Genomic DNA, 15,591 nt, shown 5'->3' on the forward strand with positions numbered 1-15,591 from the left:
GCATTGAACAAGTCTTTGCTGTACCTAACGGAGGTAATCCAGCAGTAACTGTATTGTAGCAGATGCTCAATGAGTCATTTCAACCTAAAGATCAAAGTTGTATAGAGTGACAATTTTAGCTTTTGGTAAAGGGGTTGTCCACCTTAAGGCTTATTCACACTACCGCGCATATACGCGCGTATTGTACCATATGCAAATAAATGGCTCCATACACATAGCCGCGCATGGAGCCGTATATTTGCGTAGCGCAAAAACAGAATGTAACAGAGATGCGTCCGGGCAGCGGATTTCTGCGGATTTTACACGCATACGCATGATTACTTGTGTATACAAGCGTATGTGCATACAGTTCATTAAAATTTCTATTAGGAATGATGCATTCTGGGAATGCAAATAGTGCATGCATAGACGCTCGTATATACGCGCATAGACGCAATATACAATTTTGCTCTTGCGTTGTGTGTGAATGAGGCCTTAAGAGGCGCGAAACCCAATCACTAAAATCTCATATAAGCTTTAACATGTAATTTCTAAAGTTTTCAATCTTTTTAAATCTGCAGCTTTTTATTAAAATAATCCTTGGTCATCATCTTGCCATAAAAATGCCTTATTCAGGGACTTCCTGCTTTGCTGGGACAGCTGTCTTTCAGTTGTGTTCTTGCGTTGGCACCCTGTCACGTGCTCTCCTGCTGGAGACTATAAAAGGCCACGCGGACACCCATTGCGCAGTCATGGTCACCATTTGTCGTGATCAGGAAGCTGTACAGAACATGAATGTGCATGTAGACAGGAAGTGGCTGAAGGTGATCAGCAACACTGAGATGGGGAAAGGATGACAAAAAGGTGAAAATAGTATTGCATCCATGCCAATTGTTTGATACAAAGTCCACATAGTTAGGAATAATAATATGATCCGAGCTGGCTGTTAGAGCTTTCCCTGCTGCCTGTCTCACCTTCAGCTCTAGCGGCCTAATGTCCTGAGGCAACATGTCCTATATGGTGTATAGAACGTGAGGATGCCGAGGGACATTCCATCGTTGAAGCAGGAGGAGACAGGCTGAAGGGAGTGCTGTAAGAACCAGCTGGGATTGTGGTTCTGGTGAGTATATCTTTGTTTTTTTTTTAGCTCCCCGGACAAAACGAGCATTTAACCCTTGCAGTGCAGGAGTAGCCCCACTGCATGGGTCAAGATTTTATTTGCATACCTGTTGTGACTTTTATGAGGGGGCCACTTTTCCTGATGCATTTTATAACTTGTTTTATTATTAATATAAAATTTTCGAACACACAAAGTTCTCAGATAGGCACAATTATAAACTGGAATTGGTCATGGAGTTATCACTGTTGTGACTGACACTCCTCCTTCCACTCCAATCGGTTGCGGCAGGGGCACTCCCCGTCCCTCTTTTGTGAGGTGTGGCTGTGGGGTGGGGAATGCTCTTGCCGCAGCTGATTGGGCCGGGAGGGGTGTTTTAGTCACAGTTCTGTGAACTCCGGTGAGCTTGGTTAACGCCAATGTATGAGAAGCCAGGGATTGACTCAGCCCATCATATTCCACCTATGACTAAAATATCAGTTTGTGTGTGGTCCGACCCTATATTGGAATAGAAAATACAATTTCAATATTTATATTTTAGTTTTCTTTGCTAACCCCATACTAAGCTGTGATGTGCCCACACTGCACAGCAACAGACTAGAAGTCAACTGTGAGTAGTTAAGGGTAGTCGTATTAATGAAAGCTAGTTGTTGTAGGTTATACACTCATCATCACTCTGTAATATATAGGTTGTCATGTTACAGAGCAACTGCAAGCCAGTAGTGCCACATAGTCATTGGGCCATTAAACGTCCTACACCCTGTTAACAGCTTAGTCATGTAATCTGCTTTCTAGAACTAATACAGTGAAGGTTAAAAGTGAAATCCCTTTATGTGGCAGCAATGACATTCTACTGAGACCTGTAATAACTTTTGTTATAGCTTATGTCTGCCCTGTTGTCTGTAGCCTCGGCCTACCTTGTTAAAGCTTATCCCTACCTTGTAGTTGTCCCTTACACCTACCTTTTTCCTGAGGGGCATCTTTAGTTATTTTAGATACTTTGAAAAGAATACCACCTCATGGGGTATAATTTGTTGCTACGAATCAGCAGATTTTGTACCGCAAAGTCACTTTAAGCTACATCCATAATGTTTGTCTGTTTTTCGGAATTGTATATTATTTATTTGAAGGTCTTAATGAAACAAAATAGGGATGTCCCGATACAGATGCTAGCCTCGGTATCTGGCCCAATACAGGGCATTTTCACAAGTACTTGTGAAAATGCCCCCGTACATAATTTCGTATTGCCCGACGCCCGGGACATATAGGGACATGGAGCAGTGACAGGGCAGGGGGCGTGGAGCGGTGACGGAGCTGGACACATGGAGCTGCGACAGGCTCTGTCACCTCCCTCAGCCTCTGTCCCCGGCTCGTTCTTGTCACAGGAGTTCTAGCACAGTGCTGTGCTAGAACTCCTGTGTTGGAGGTGACAGGACCAATAACGAGTACCTGTCACCTCCAAATGCTATCACACAAGGGTTTGTTAGCCCATGTGTGATAGCAATAAAATTTAAGTGAAAAAAATTGTTAGGAAAAGTAAAAAATAATAAAAGTAAAAAACAAACAACTGATTAAAAATGTAACTAAATAATAATAAATAAAAAGACAAAGTAAAAATAATAAAATAAGTTAAACATGTTTACAAAGTAAATAAAAATTGTAAAAAAATGAAAACCAGCCCCGCTGCCCCCATCTGCATTAGAATAAACGTACAGTGTTTTCAACCACGATCGTGTGCAACCGCACGGGCAGGGTATTGCGGCTGGAAACCGCACGATTGGGGTGACATTAGAAAATAATGGCACTGCCAGTGCGATCGGCGGTGGTGTGCAATCCGTGACTGCCCGGTCATCGTGCACAAAACCGAGCACATGGCTGGGCGGTCATGGAATCGCACGCCACCGCCGATTGCGCTGGCAGTGCCATTATTTTCTAATGGCACTCCATTTGCGCCAGGCAGATTGCACGGTTTCCCACCGCAATACCGCCTGGGTGGTCCCACACGATCGCACTTGAAAACATGAATAGGTAAAATGTTTTATTGTTCTAAAACAGTCTTAAATTAAAGTTCTTCATAATCATAAACAAATTGGCCTAAAATCATTAGTCTATTGGTTTTTTAAAAATGTCACCTGTCCCTTTAAGAAAAATCGGTAATTGGTATCGGCAAGTACATGAGGGGAAGTACTTGGCCTTAAAAAAGGGGTGTCGGGACATGCCTAAAACAAAATATTTGATTAGCGTAAAGCAGGGGTCGCATACGATTTACATGTGGTATGGAGGCGTGTACATGCAGCGACTGTCACACGATCATTAACTTGAATGGGTGACAGTTGCTGAATGTAAATGCCAGATTAGGGATTTCTGCTGCCGGAAAACGCAAGTTTGTGACACAGGAATCCCTAATAGCACCTGAAATATAGGGGACTCAAAAGCTCGGAACTGACAGAGCTCCGGCCGGATCTGACAGGAGCTGCTCTGCGGTCTGCATCCGACAGAGATGCAGATTGTGTAGCTGCTCCCGCAAGTCGGGCACGCGGTCTGTGACCGTGTGCCCGACTTGTCAACTGGCTGCGGGCCACATAGTGCCGGCTCGCGGGCCGGTACTTTGAGACCCCTGACGTAAAGTGATGGCTAACTTGTAAGGCATAAAACATCAGCGGATTGGTTGAAAATCAATATTATGATAAATAAATAATTTGTTTTTTTTGTTTTATTTTCTTTTCTATAAATCCTCTGCTTTTTGCTGTTTACAGGGCATGCCTTTTCTGAGCATTGTAGTCTATTTTATGTATGTTTCTGATGCTTGCACATTCTGTTTCTTATTTCCTCAGCATTAAACAAGTGAGTCATATATGTAATTATTCCAATGGAACCATTTGCTTGTTGTCATAGACACACTCGCATTCTGATGCCCATAAGAGCAGATCTACGTAGGCAGTGTTTTTTCAGCTATCAGCTGGCAGGCCATGCTGGCGATGACAATATGTCAGCTACTGGCTGGCTTCTTTTTATTTTTTGCTCGGCTAACTGGAGAAAAAAAACTGAGCTACAGTATGGTCTGCTCATTGACTTCATCTAGATTGCGCAGCGGTGGACCTCTTTTACACAGGCGTCTCTGTTCCATAAAAAAACCCTGTAAATGATGAGCTATGATCTGCAGTATGGTCTGCTCATTGACTTCTTCATCTAGACCACACAGTGGTGGACCTCTTTTACACGGGCTTCTCCGTTCCATAAACAAACCCTGTAAATGATGAGCTATGATCTGCAGTATCGTCTGCTCATTGACTTCTTCATCTAGATCACGGAGTGGTGGACTTCTTTTACACGGATGTCTCTGTTGTGTCTCAGCAGGGTTCCATAGACGGATGCCCTGCTGAGATGGGTCAGGATGGTAATGAATGTGGCATATGTGACATCAGTGTTTGTTCCAATACATAATATTGAACTGGCAGATTTTTCTTGCCTGCCTGTGACCTTGCTGGGTAGAACAACATTCCCAGCGTGGTTACCAGGAAAAGAAATGAGCACAAAGTAGTAATAACCTAAAAAAGGTTTCATCCCTATCGCACTCTCATGAAAAGTTGAGTAGTGTATTCGGGGCACAGTTAAAACACCTTTCAGTTTTTGTGCTATCTGCATTCCTTTGGGCAGATTTCCCTTTACATCCTGTCCTGTAAAGACCACAGGAAGTGAGGGAAAAGTGGTGAAAATTTCCTTTTAGACCATTGTCACTGGTACAAGTTTCTCTAGCTGTCATGCTGACCCTCTTTGTGAAATAGTTTAAGGTTCTTATGTAAATAATTATCTCCCAGACCCAACAACATGACCTACTCCAATTATGATGGAACAGTTTCTTCCTGGTCACTTAAGGTTTGTAAACTTATTAAAGATGCCCATAGGATGTACTTCATCAATGCAGCGACACAATTTCACATAGCCCTGTGAATATGCACTTCCTTGTGTCACAAATCTCACAGACCTGCCTTCTGAACCATAACCTCTAAACAATGTGACATTATCATTGTTTGTTGGAAGCAATGCATGATGGGATATGCAGTTTTGAGAACTTGAGATGTGTCACATCAAGCAGCAGGGGCGCAAAGCACACTGGGAATGCAGGAAGTTTGTGAAAGTGATGGGAAGACAGAAAGCAACACTTGCTACATAAAAGGGATTTTTTTTTTTTTTCAAGTAAGCTTTGATTGTATTATCAAAAACATTAGTATGTATTCCTATTATGATGCTGATGATGTAAGAGGGTTTATGCCGGGACTTTAGAGGAAAGCTGTACTAAAGCTTCAATTTCTGACCTCTTCCGGTAAAAATGCTACTTGCCTGACTGTCATGCTGTTCCAATAGTTGTATTGTGAGAAACTGAGAGCAAGTATAGAGATCAAGAGTTCTGACTTCATTTAAGGCATACTTGTTCCAGATCAGTGGCCAGAGATGGGGAAAGCAGTGAGCAAAAGAAAGTCATTAATGGCAGGCTTCATAGTTTTTCAGATTTTGTCTAAACTTCCACTTAAAGTGACTCTGACTCTTTACTAAACAGATCTGTCATCAGGTGTAAAGTACAAGCATCTAACGTTGAACTTCAGCTCTCATTCTTCTCTGCTATGGCCAAATGCCAGCAATTCTGAATAAGACATCTTTACCACTTCAGGGTAACATTGGAGCTTTTCCACTCTTTCCCTCCTCCCTCCCACATTCCTTTTTGGCCCTTCTGTACTTCCTTGGCTAGTTGGAATGGTTGTGAGGAGTTAGTGACGGGCATTCTCAATCCTTACCAGAATGTTCTGCAGCTTTGCCTAATACAGAACATGCAGCAATCAGCCATAGCCGTGGTGAATGAGACCTGTTGCAAGTGTATATATAGCTGCTATATCCCTTCATTTTAGTGACGGGGTCACTTTATATCTACTTATGGTTAGAGAAGTAAAATGGCAATTTTTGTAGTTTTGTTCAGTGATGGGCATTCTGCCCAGTGATCTAAATATGTATGTATTTTTTTTCATGCAGCATTTATGAACCTTGATAAGAAGGAGCAGAAGAGCCTATCAGTGGAGCAACCATCCATCAGACAGAAGAACTACTCTTTCAAAAATGATGAAGTCAGGCATATAGACCGAGAAAACCAAAGGTTGCTGAAAGAGCTGTCCAGGCAAGCTTCAAAGTCTAAAAGCAAGAGTCTGACCCCCAAGAAACCAAACGGCACCCCATCCCGCCTCTACCATAGCGCTCTGAATAGACAAAGGGAGCAACAACGTATTGAAAGGGAAAATCTGGTAAGGGAACAAAACTGGTGCATTTATACAAATGGGTTTTGTGAACTGCCTTCCTCTTTCTTCTGCAAAAAATTAAAGGAAACCTGTCATGAGAAACGTAAAGCTTGCCATTGCTGAATTCCTCTACTGTAAATGCTAGTTGCCTTGCTATCATTCCAATCTTCATGATTTCATTTTTGACGCATACAGATAAGGCACTTCAAGTTTCCTGACTTTCATGATTTTCATACTTATCGCAGGTAAGTGATGTAGAATGTATTGAAGCCAGTATGTGACATAACAGCCAAGGAACTACCATTTTTCCAACGGATATCAAAAATGGCAGGCAACATTTTCCTGATGGAGTCGCTATCCATAATAGGTTTACTTTTGGTCAGAATTTGTTAGTTACCTATTCCTTAATTTGTATAACCTGAAAAAGATCCTTGATACATGTATGTAGAATGAGCTTGCCTATGTACCATTGTGTTAGGACTGTATGTATACAGTAGAGCTGTGATCTAAGAGTATGCAAGTACTTCCCATTTCTTCAACCCTATGCAGAGAATGAGCTACAGACCTTCTAAATAGACTTGGTTAATCCGGAATCCTCATGACCCGTCCAATGCGTTTCATCACCTGTACTTTCTCAGTATTGGTCTGAGGTTCTCTTTAGGAAGTCCAGAAGTGAGGAGACAAGTTTTGCAGGGTCAGGGACGTCGTCATGTATGGAAGTACTCTCCTACTCGGAGACAACAGGAGAGAGGAGGACTGAGTGCAGTAGTTTGGTGCTGTTATAACACCAGAAAAGTCTATTTAAAGCTGGCCATACACCTATCCAATTTATTTTGTTCAACCCGCGGGCTGAATGGAAAAAATTGATGCGATTCCTCCATCACCTGTCAGAATAGCTGATCAGAGCTGGCAGCTCATTGGCTGTCGGCTCTGATTGTACGAACATTTTCCAGCCAGCTCCTTTTGATCAGCTGATCGAGGAATGCCGGCTGAGAGGGAGCCGACAGCCCCACACACTGGCCGAATTTCAGCCGATACCTTTTAGTTTTATGCCATAGCGATTTCCTTGTTTCTATTTTCCTGAAAGTGCATTAGACATTGTTCATTATAAGGTCATAGCTATCTGGTGAGTTACTCTGACTGGGGGTCACAGAGAGGCACCCCACTTATAAAGGTTGATTATGTATGTGGTTTAAATGCAATAGCAGGAGTGACAGAGCGGTGGATGAATATAGGCATTAGGCATAAGGATGTCCGCACCGGTGAGGGTACTCTCAGAGGTTGCTTTGCTTGAGGGGAGGTGAGTTTAGCAGAGTTTTAGTTCTGCTTTAACATTCTAACAGCATGGGCTTAAAAAGACATATTGTGATCATGAAGGCATTAATAACTAATAGTACAAGTATTTATAAATCACAAGCTTTTAGGAGTCTGTAGCCTCTTTTTGAGATGCTTTTCCCTCATGAGAATTTTTGTTTTGGTTTATTCTATTTATTTACCTTGGTGAACAGTAGAGGGCAGCAGCGTAACACACCGGCCATTGTTTCAGCTTTCCACAATGTCATCTGGCTTCACTGTGTTCAGCCATTTGACTGGTTTGCATGCATTTGAAAAGAGAACCTACAGCACAGAAACATTAGATTTCATCTGTTCATTTCTGTGGGTTGCTGAAGCCTGCTGCTTGTCTCTCCAGTTTTAATAAAACACATAATTCATGGTTGTTAATGGCCAAGCGTGAAAATGAACAGAAAACGCAACAATAGAAATCTGTTCTTATTATAGATTATATTCTCCTGATTCTTGTTATGACGTGTGTGGCAGTAATATTTAAACGTTTGTAAATACTGTGAATTTTCTATGTTTGTCAATACCAACACAATGAACTCTTCTCCACTTGCATTTTGGCATGATAAAGTGCAGAAACGGATTGAAGGGCCATCAATTTCAGATCTTTTGTTTTAATAAACTATCGGCTGCTATGATTTTGCACCATGGTTTCTTTTATGTTTACTTTCATCTTAGATAACCATCTGTAAAATGTGACTGCACCTCCAATTGTTAAAGGAGAACTATGAGATGAGTGATTTCCACTCACCTCATAGTTCTAGCCGACCTGTGACAATGAGACTGTCACAGGTCGGCTCAGTAGATCGGGAGGTGAGCGAACACATACCGGCGTTCGCTCACCTCTCGATCCTGTCACGGGTCTCTGCTGTGACAGGGGGACGGGCTGGATTCCCCTCACCCCGCTCCGATCTGCCAGCGCTGAACCTGTGCTTTGCCCATGCAATACAACAGGTCTACTTTATTGCCCTCTTCCCAGCAGCTCATTTTTGCTTTTCCTTCCCTCCACCACTGCTCTGTTTGGCTACTGGTAATTGAGAAAAAAACAGCCCTGTGTGAGTTGTCACTCTCCAGTTGGAGCGTATGCAGAGACCAGGACAATCTCTCTGCTCCAATGTGACAGTGCTGAGCTTGTCATAGGCACCAACTCTGTAACATAGTGGTTTGCATGCACTTCGTACCTGGGTATTTTCTTCGCTGCCAACACATAAATGGAGACATGGAGAAGCAAAGGCAAGGGAAGTTTATGCTGCTGGGGAGGTAGGCAATAAAGCAAACCAGTCGCTTTGCCTTGCAAAAGCAAAGTACATATTTGCTTTAAACTGAATTATAGTTGTTTTTAGTCATGTATGCACTGCTACCAGTCAGTGCATCCAGATTCTGTAGCTTTGTGCAGACTACTGCAGATAATCAATACAACCTGTTCAGGACCTTCTCCAGCCTGTGGGTGGGTAATGATGGAGCAGCAGCGCTCTGATGAGGTCATCACTCTTCTTTCTCCTCCTGTAAGCATGTTCAAACTGTTGACTGACAGCACTGTGCACAACCAAAAAAGCTCAGCCCCAGCAGTGCAGCTATTCAGGGTATAACTGAAGATTTGGACTCATGTGCTGGTTCAATGTAAAAAAGTTTTACTCTCTATATAACTGATTACATTGTTTATTAATATTTTAAACATATTCATATTTTATTCTATACATACATAGAGTTCAGCTTTTAAAAACAGTCGATATAAAGATGGAAAAGCTTTATTTATTTTTAAATAAGAACTATCTGATTATTTAAAAAAACGTACCGTAGCTATGTTATGTGTACTGATACTCTGCCGTTACCTGAGGGGGGTCGCCGTGACAATTAAACAAATCAAACTGCATACAAATACTATAAATCTTTTAATTGTTGACTGGATCATCTTTAAATGGAATGGGAATGGCTTGATAAATGTGAGGCGTTAGCATCCAGTCAACTATAAAAGTTAGACTTCTTCCACCATCCCTTCCTGTTAACTATAACATTAAAATGTCCATTTTATTCTGATATTTTGTGGGGTACATCTGCTGGGTTATGCTGGTTATTGTACTGAAAGGACATACAAACACATGTGAAAGGGAGCACAGCTCTGTGAAAGTGACATTTGGAGAAGGACATTGGTAGTATAAATAATCTGGAACAGGTGTAGCAGTCATCTACTCGGTGCTCCAGCTGTCAAAGACCTCAAGCTTAGTGATGTAACAAGTGCGTGCGAGTGGCGCTCACTGCTATATGACCCAGATTAACCAGCTCAAAGACTTATTCATTGTTATACTGCAGGCCTTTGCTATGTGGAAGCATTAACGTGTAGGGTCAATACCCACCAGGAAAGCAAGAAGAATTGAGATTTCAACATGGCCAAAATTCTAGAAACGGTTTGAATTTGACACTAACCACTTCTCATGCAAGCCTTTTTTTAATTTGCATTCATTTGTTAATGATGAAATCTGAATTTTTCAGCTACAAAACGGCTTAAAACCCCCAAACAATTATACATTTTCTGAAAGCAGAGGGCCTGTAAAATTAAAAATAGGGATGCAGCGATATATCGGCCATCGAAATATATCCGCTGAAAATGGCACTTTTGAAAAATGCAGAAAGTGCAATTTTTTTGGCCGAAATAGCGGTGCATCAGGGATTTCTCTCCTGCTCTGTGTCCCAGCGGGGAGGAGAGAAACTATCACAGGAGGCCGAGCGCTGCTGGAGGAGAGCACTGTGAGCGGCCGGCGTCTCTCCTCCCCACACCGCTCAGCCTCCTATCACAGATCAGGAGATCGGCGGTGTGGGTGGAGACAGCCATTGTCACAGGAGACGGAGCTCTCCTACCGCTCCGCCCAGCCTCCTTTGACGGCATGTCAGGATGGGGAGCAAGCACAAAGACTCAGCGATCAATGATCGCTGAGTGTTTGTAAATAATTGAGGACAGAGTATGTTTTTACTGTGTCCCCAATTATAAATGTTCATTCATGATTGTGGACATAGTAAAAAATACTATCTCCACAAGTTATGAATGAAAAGGAACACTCGGTATAGAGGATTCCTGTTCATTTATAATGGGGGCTGTCCTCCATCTCTTTTTTTTTCTATTTTAAAAGGGAAGTATCAGGGGTCTGTTTTAGACCCCTAATATTTCCCTGAAGCCCCTAAAAGTACATTCAAAATAAAATATTTAAAACATTTTGAAAAAGTTAGAAGAAAAAACATTTTCGGATTTAGCCTGACGTGTTTTTTTTTTTTTTTTTCGGTTTTGAAATTTTCGTTTCAGTGCACAATGCTATTTGCAATTTTTAGTCACACAATTTTTGCTCAAATGTTATCCAAATTAATACTTACAAAAAAAAATGTACTAAAATTAATTTTAGTACACATAACCACAATATAATACCCAGTTCTTAGGTAAAATACAAATATGGGGTCATGTCGGCTAAATGGATACCAAACATGTCCAAGCTTAAAATTGCCTGCACACATGAAATGGCAAAAAACTACGATACCCAAAATTGCTCACTTTTACCACTTACCACTTTGAAAGACTTTGCCTCTCATCAATTTAGAGTTAACAGTAAGTGATGGTGCCACCAGCCAACAGACCGCTTGTATGTAAAACAGCCACAGCCAGCTGTTTCAGATAGGGACAGTTTTCCGCTTGTGCGGGCACACGGACGTTTCGAAACAACCACCCCTCTGGCCGTTTTTATACGGGAAGCAGTTAAAGAGATATAGATAGATTCTTTTATAAGGGTTTTTCTTTATACCGTATTGCCATCGCATAGATGGCTATTTCATACAAAAACAATATTAGTCTGATTCATTGTTGTTGATTGGCCCATCAACTGATGATTCGCCCATCCCCTATGAAAGCTGCTTTTGACAACATCATGTGAAATCTTGCGTCTTCATTATGTATGTGCCCAAAGGATAATATAACCTGCTGGCATATTTGCCAGACAAACTGAAAAATATGGGTCATCCTGCTACCAGCTGGGGATCTCCAGCCAGCTAACTGATCAAAAAATGCCCTACATGTAGAAAACGTAAATTGATTGTACAACTGTGCTGTGATTATTTGGTAATAATTGGTTTCTAGTGATATAAATATACAGCTAAAAGAATTACCTATGCTCCTCAGCTCCATCTAGTGGCCATAATGCAGTGAAAATTCCGCAGACAAATACGTGTATATTCTTGGTTTTCCTGGACTAATGCATCAGTAACACATGATTGTCTTGCAGGCTTTGTTAAAGAGATTAGAGTCAGTGAAGCCAACGGTTGGTATGACCCGCTCTGAACAATTCATGGACTATCAGCGCCAAGCAGGATATTTGAGCTCAGCGGCCTCCTCACCAAGGCCTGGAAAGGCCTCTATAAGCCGGCTGGGCACCTCATCAGGTAAGCATTTAGACTAGAGATTCATTGACAATTTTACTATGTATTGGTTACTGGTGTACCATTAGTCTTTCTCATTAGGGGTCACTGGTGTAAATATGCAGAAAGGAGAAAAAGATGGAGGCGGTTTCCTTGGCAACCAATTGGGTTTTAGTTTTTAGATTAGAATATGTCGGAATGTGGTGATTAGAGCAGGGTGCACGCCACAGCTTCACAGCCACTAATGCGCAATTAACCAGTTTCTACAGTGTGAGGTCAAACTGAACAAAGGCCATGTCACTTGGGTTCAGTTTACTATGGCTGTGTGTGGGCTCCTTTTCATCACCTATCGTTCACATGCTCTGTGATTTTCATTTTATTACCACTAATAAATTGTTGGCTGGGAAGTCTTGCCTTCGCTTTGGTTGCTTTTTGTATATACGTGTGTTTGAACGTTCATACACTTGTTTTGTACAGAACTATAGTAGCTGGGAGGTCTTGTTCTTACTTTTGGAGTTGACTAGTCTTTAATGTATGTTTACTTGTACGTCTTGGTGTTCTCTAGTTTCTGACAAAACGTAATTTAACCACACTGAGTTGACTAAACAATGTGAAAATAGAAATATGTCAAGTGTGCATTTCTAAACTGGCTTCATAATGACATGCAACCATCTCCAGCTAAACCCTCCTCCATTTTTGACTGTCATTCAAGCCTTAGTGGGGAAAGTTTCCTGAAGTCAGCATGATTTTTCACCCTGCTGACAAAAGCTAATTTTATCAGAATCCCGAATCCTCATATAAAGTTTTATATTATAAAATGAGAAGAGAAATACTTTTGTGCAGCTTCAAGTACCATCCGTTTTTGTTTTTGTTTCAGGGACAGAGGGAGGGAGGCAGATCCAATAATTCGGTTTCCCTCCTTGACCAGTTAAGTAGGGTATACACTGAATTTCGATCACAATCGATTTCGGAACGTATATTCAACTTTCTAAAAGTGGATGGGGTCAAATCGATGATCAATTATGATATAAATTTGGAGGGGCATGTTCAGAATTTTTTTCTATCGAACGAAATTCTAACGGTGAATGTGTTTGCTTTTTGTTTCGGAAACTCCATTCGTTCCAAAATTGAATGTTGAATCAAATGAAAATCATACAAAATTTCGAACCTCAATCGTCAAATCTCTGAAGGCATTATTGAACATTGCGACAAGATTTTTTTTTGTACAGACGTTCGTTCGAAAATCTACCAGTGTATATCCTACTTCAGTTAGTGACTGTGTCTGCATAAAGATTCTACAAGTCAATGTGCTTGTGCCTAAACATGACGGCATGTCAAAGCTGTGCTCCTTTTATCATTGCAGTTTAGACAACAAGCATGGGGGTGTGAAAGTTAACTTAAAGCTGAACTCTAGGATTCTCTTAAAATTTCTCCTAAACTTCCCTTATCGTGACCACAAAAAAGGAGCTTTTTTTTTTTTCTTCTAAGTTACACACCTCCTGTGAAATCAATCTATTGTGCTGTGGCAACATCCATATAGCAGTGTAGGTATAAGCGCTGCTGGAAGGAGGGGTCTGATGTCCTATCCTTTTCCTCTTCCTCTTCAGCTGTATCTATAGACTACAAGTCCCATGATGCTTTGGGGCATTACAAACAGTGGTGAGTGGGATTGTGGGCCAGCGTTTACATGAAGCCATGCATTCGTGAGCAGACAGGACACACTTGGAGACTGACAATCGGTTAATGCAGGAAAAGTGGGAGGGAATGAGCACGGGAACCTATAACCTCCAACAGCAGAGAGCAGTGAAATAATGTCAGATGGGCGGTTACATGACCAGTGGTCCTGCTCAAAGGGAGAGCATGCCATCAGTGATAAAAGATGGCACTGGGTTTTATCCTTCCCCTGCTTTATCCAAAAAGGGAAAAGTTTTAACTAGAGATGCGCTTTATCTGTCCTGTAAAAGGGTGCAGTCTCTAAGCTGGAATCAGACAACTTGTGTCAAAGGCTTTTCAGGCAGGTGTATGCTGATAACATCTTTTTAAAGTACCGTATATACTCGAGTATAAGCCGAGATTTTCAGCCCATTTTTAGTATATTTATATTTTAAAAAAAAAAAGAGTAGAGAAAGGTTAGAACTTCTTTCAGGATTTATAGCTAAAGCAACAATGGCTTTGGACTGCTCAAATCTATTTAAAACTAGCAGAAAGGTGCAGGAGCAGGGTGATACACAAATGCAATATAAAAGTTCCCCAGCACACTGGCTAGCGAGCAAAAAAGTCTACCTGAAAAAATGGTTTTAATTCTGTCTATTAAAACAGAGGTTTCTCAATACATATGTAAATACATGTGATGTCCCATTGCCGCACCAAGGCATCCCATCAAAATATGTTCCATAACTGTAAATGATCCTAACTCCCAATTATAATACATATACACTGATCAGTCATAACATTATGGCCACTGAAAGGTGAAGTGAAGTGGGTGGGATATATGAGACAGCAAGTGAATATTTTGTTAATCTGTTGGAAGCAGAAGAAATGGGCAAGCGACTATGTGACTATGACAAGGGTCAAATTGTGATGGCAGGAAGACTGGGTCAGAGCAACTCCAAAACTGCAGCTCTTGTGGGATGTTCCTTGTCTGCAGTGGTCGGGACCTACTAAAAGTGGTCCAAGGAAGCAAAAGCGGTGAACTGGCTTACAGGATCATGGGCGGCCAAGGATCATTAATGCACAGCTCCTCCATGGCTTTAGCAGGGGAAGACAGCGGGGTGCTCGCTGGCAGGAGTGTCCTTGGTCCAACCAAACAGGTATATAGTAAAGAAAAAAACCTGTCTGCACTTTGATCCATGGTGAATCAGTTTAATGAAAGTTTGTGACACTGAGTCGGACCTTAGGCAGGACTCGGTGTCACTGACGAACTTTCAAATAAACTGATTCAGCGTGAAACTGAGTGCAGATGGATTCTTTCTTCACTATAAACCACTCGGATCAATTTAAAACTAGCAACAAGGGGAAAGATGCACATGGACAGGGAGATGCAATCATTTGCCAGCACATTTCATGCTAGTCGGCAATACTTGCTAGGGCGTTTCACCCTTTTCATATGTCCTGCGAACCATAGTCACTAACCAAGAAAGAGAATCCTAAATGTTATAGTTGTTACTGGAACAGGAATAATACATGTGTGCCTATGATGAATCCTGCATACCAATAGTCTGTGCTAAAGTATCTTCATATTTTGTATTTACCTCCATTTTAGGTGGCCTCTCAAGGGTGTCGAGTGCCAGCAGTCGAACTGGTCGCATGGGCAGTAGTGGCGCTTTACTCCGGCCGTCTAAATCCTGCAATGCACGAACAGCATGGATGTAACGCCTCTTAGGAGCCGGTGTCCCCACAAATTTCCAGCATTCTTATAAGCTCCTCTTGTAAACTGGTGTAATTCGAAAGTAACACTGTTGTTACAATTCAAAA

General features: G+C 41.6%; 1 protein-coding gene across 1 annotated transcript in view; it reads left to right on the forward strand.

The window, feature by feature from the left end:
- Positions 1 to 15,591, forward strand: part of CFAP97 (cilia and flagella associated protein 97) — a 26,354-nt gene extending 10,763 nt beyond the window's left edge. Inside the window, exons 4-7 of the mRNA XM_018561298.1 lie at positions 6,122 to 6,387; positions 11,985 to 12,141; positions 12,961 to 12,966; positions 15,380 to 15,591. Of these exons, the coding sequence (XP_018416800.1) occupies positions 6,122 to 6,387; positions 11,985 to 12,141; positions 12,961 to 12,966; positions 15,380 to 15,489 (539 nt within the window). The 3' untranslated portion in view covers positions 15,490 to 15,591. The remainder of the gene's footprint in view (positions 1 to 6,121; positions 6,388 to 11,984; positions 12,142 to 12,960; positions 12,967 to 15,379) is intronic.

The sequence above is a fragment of the Nanorana parkeri genome, unplaced genomic scaffold, assembly GCF_000935625.1.
Source record: "Nanorana parkeri isolate BGI_ZX_2015 unplaced genomic scaffold, ASM93562v1 scaffold513, whole genome shotgun sequence".
Taxonomy (NCBI): domain Eukaryota; kingdom Metazoa; phylum Chordata; class Amphibia; order Anura; family Dicroglossidae; genus Nanorana; species Nanorana parkeri.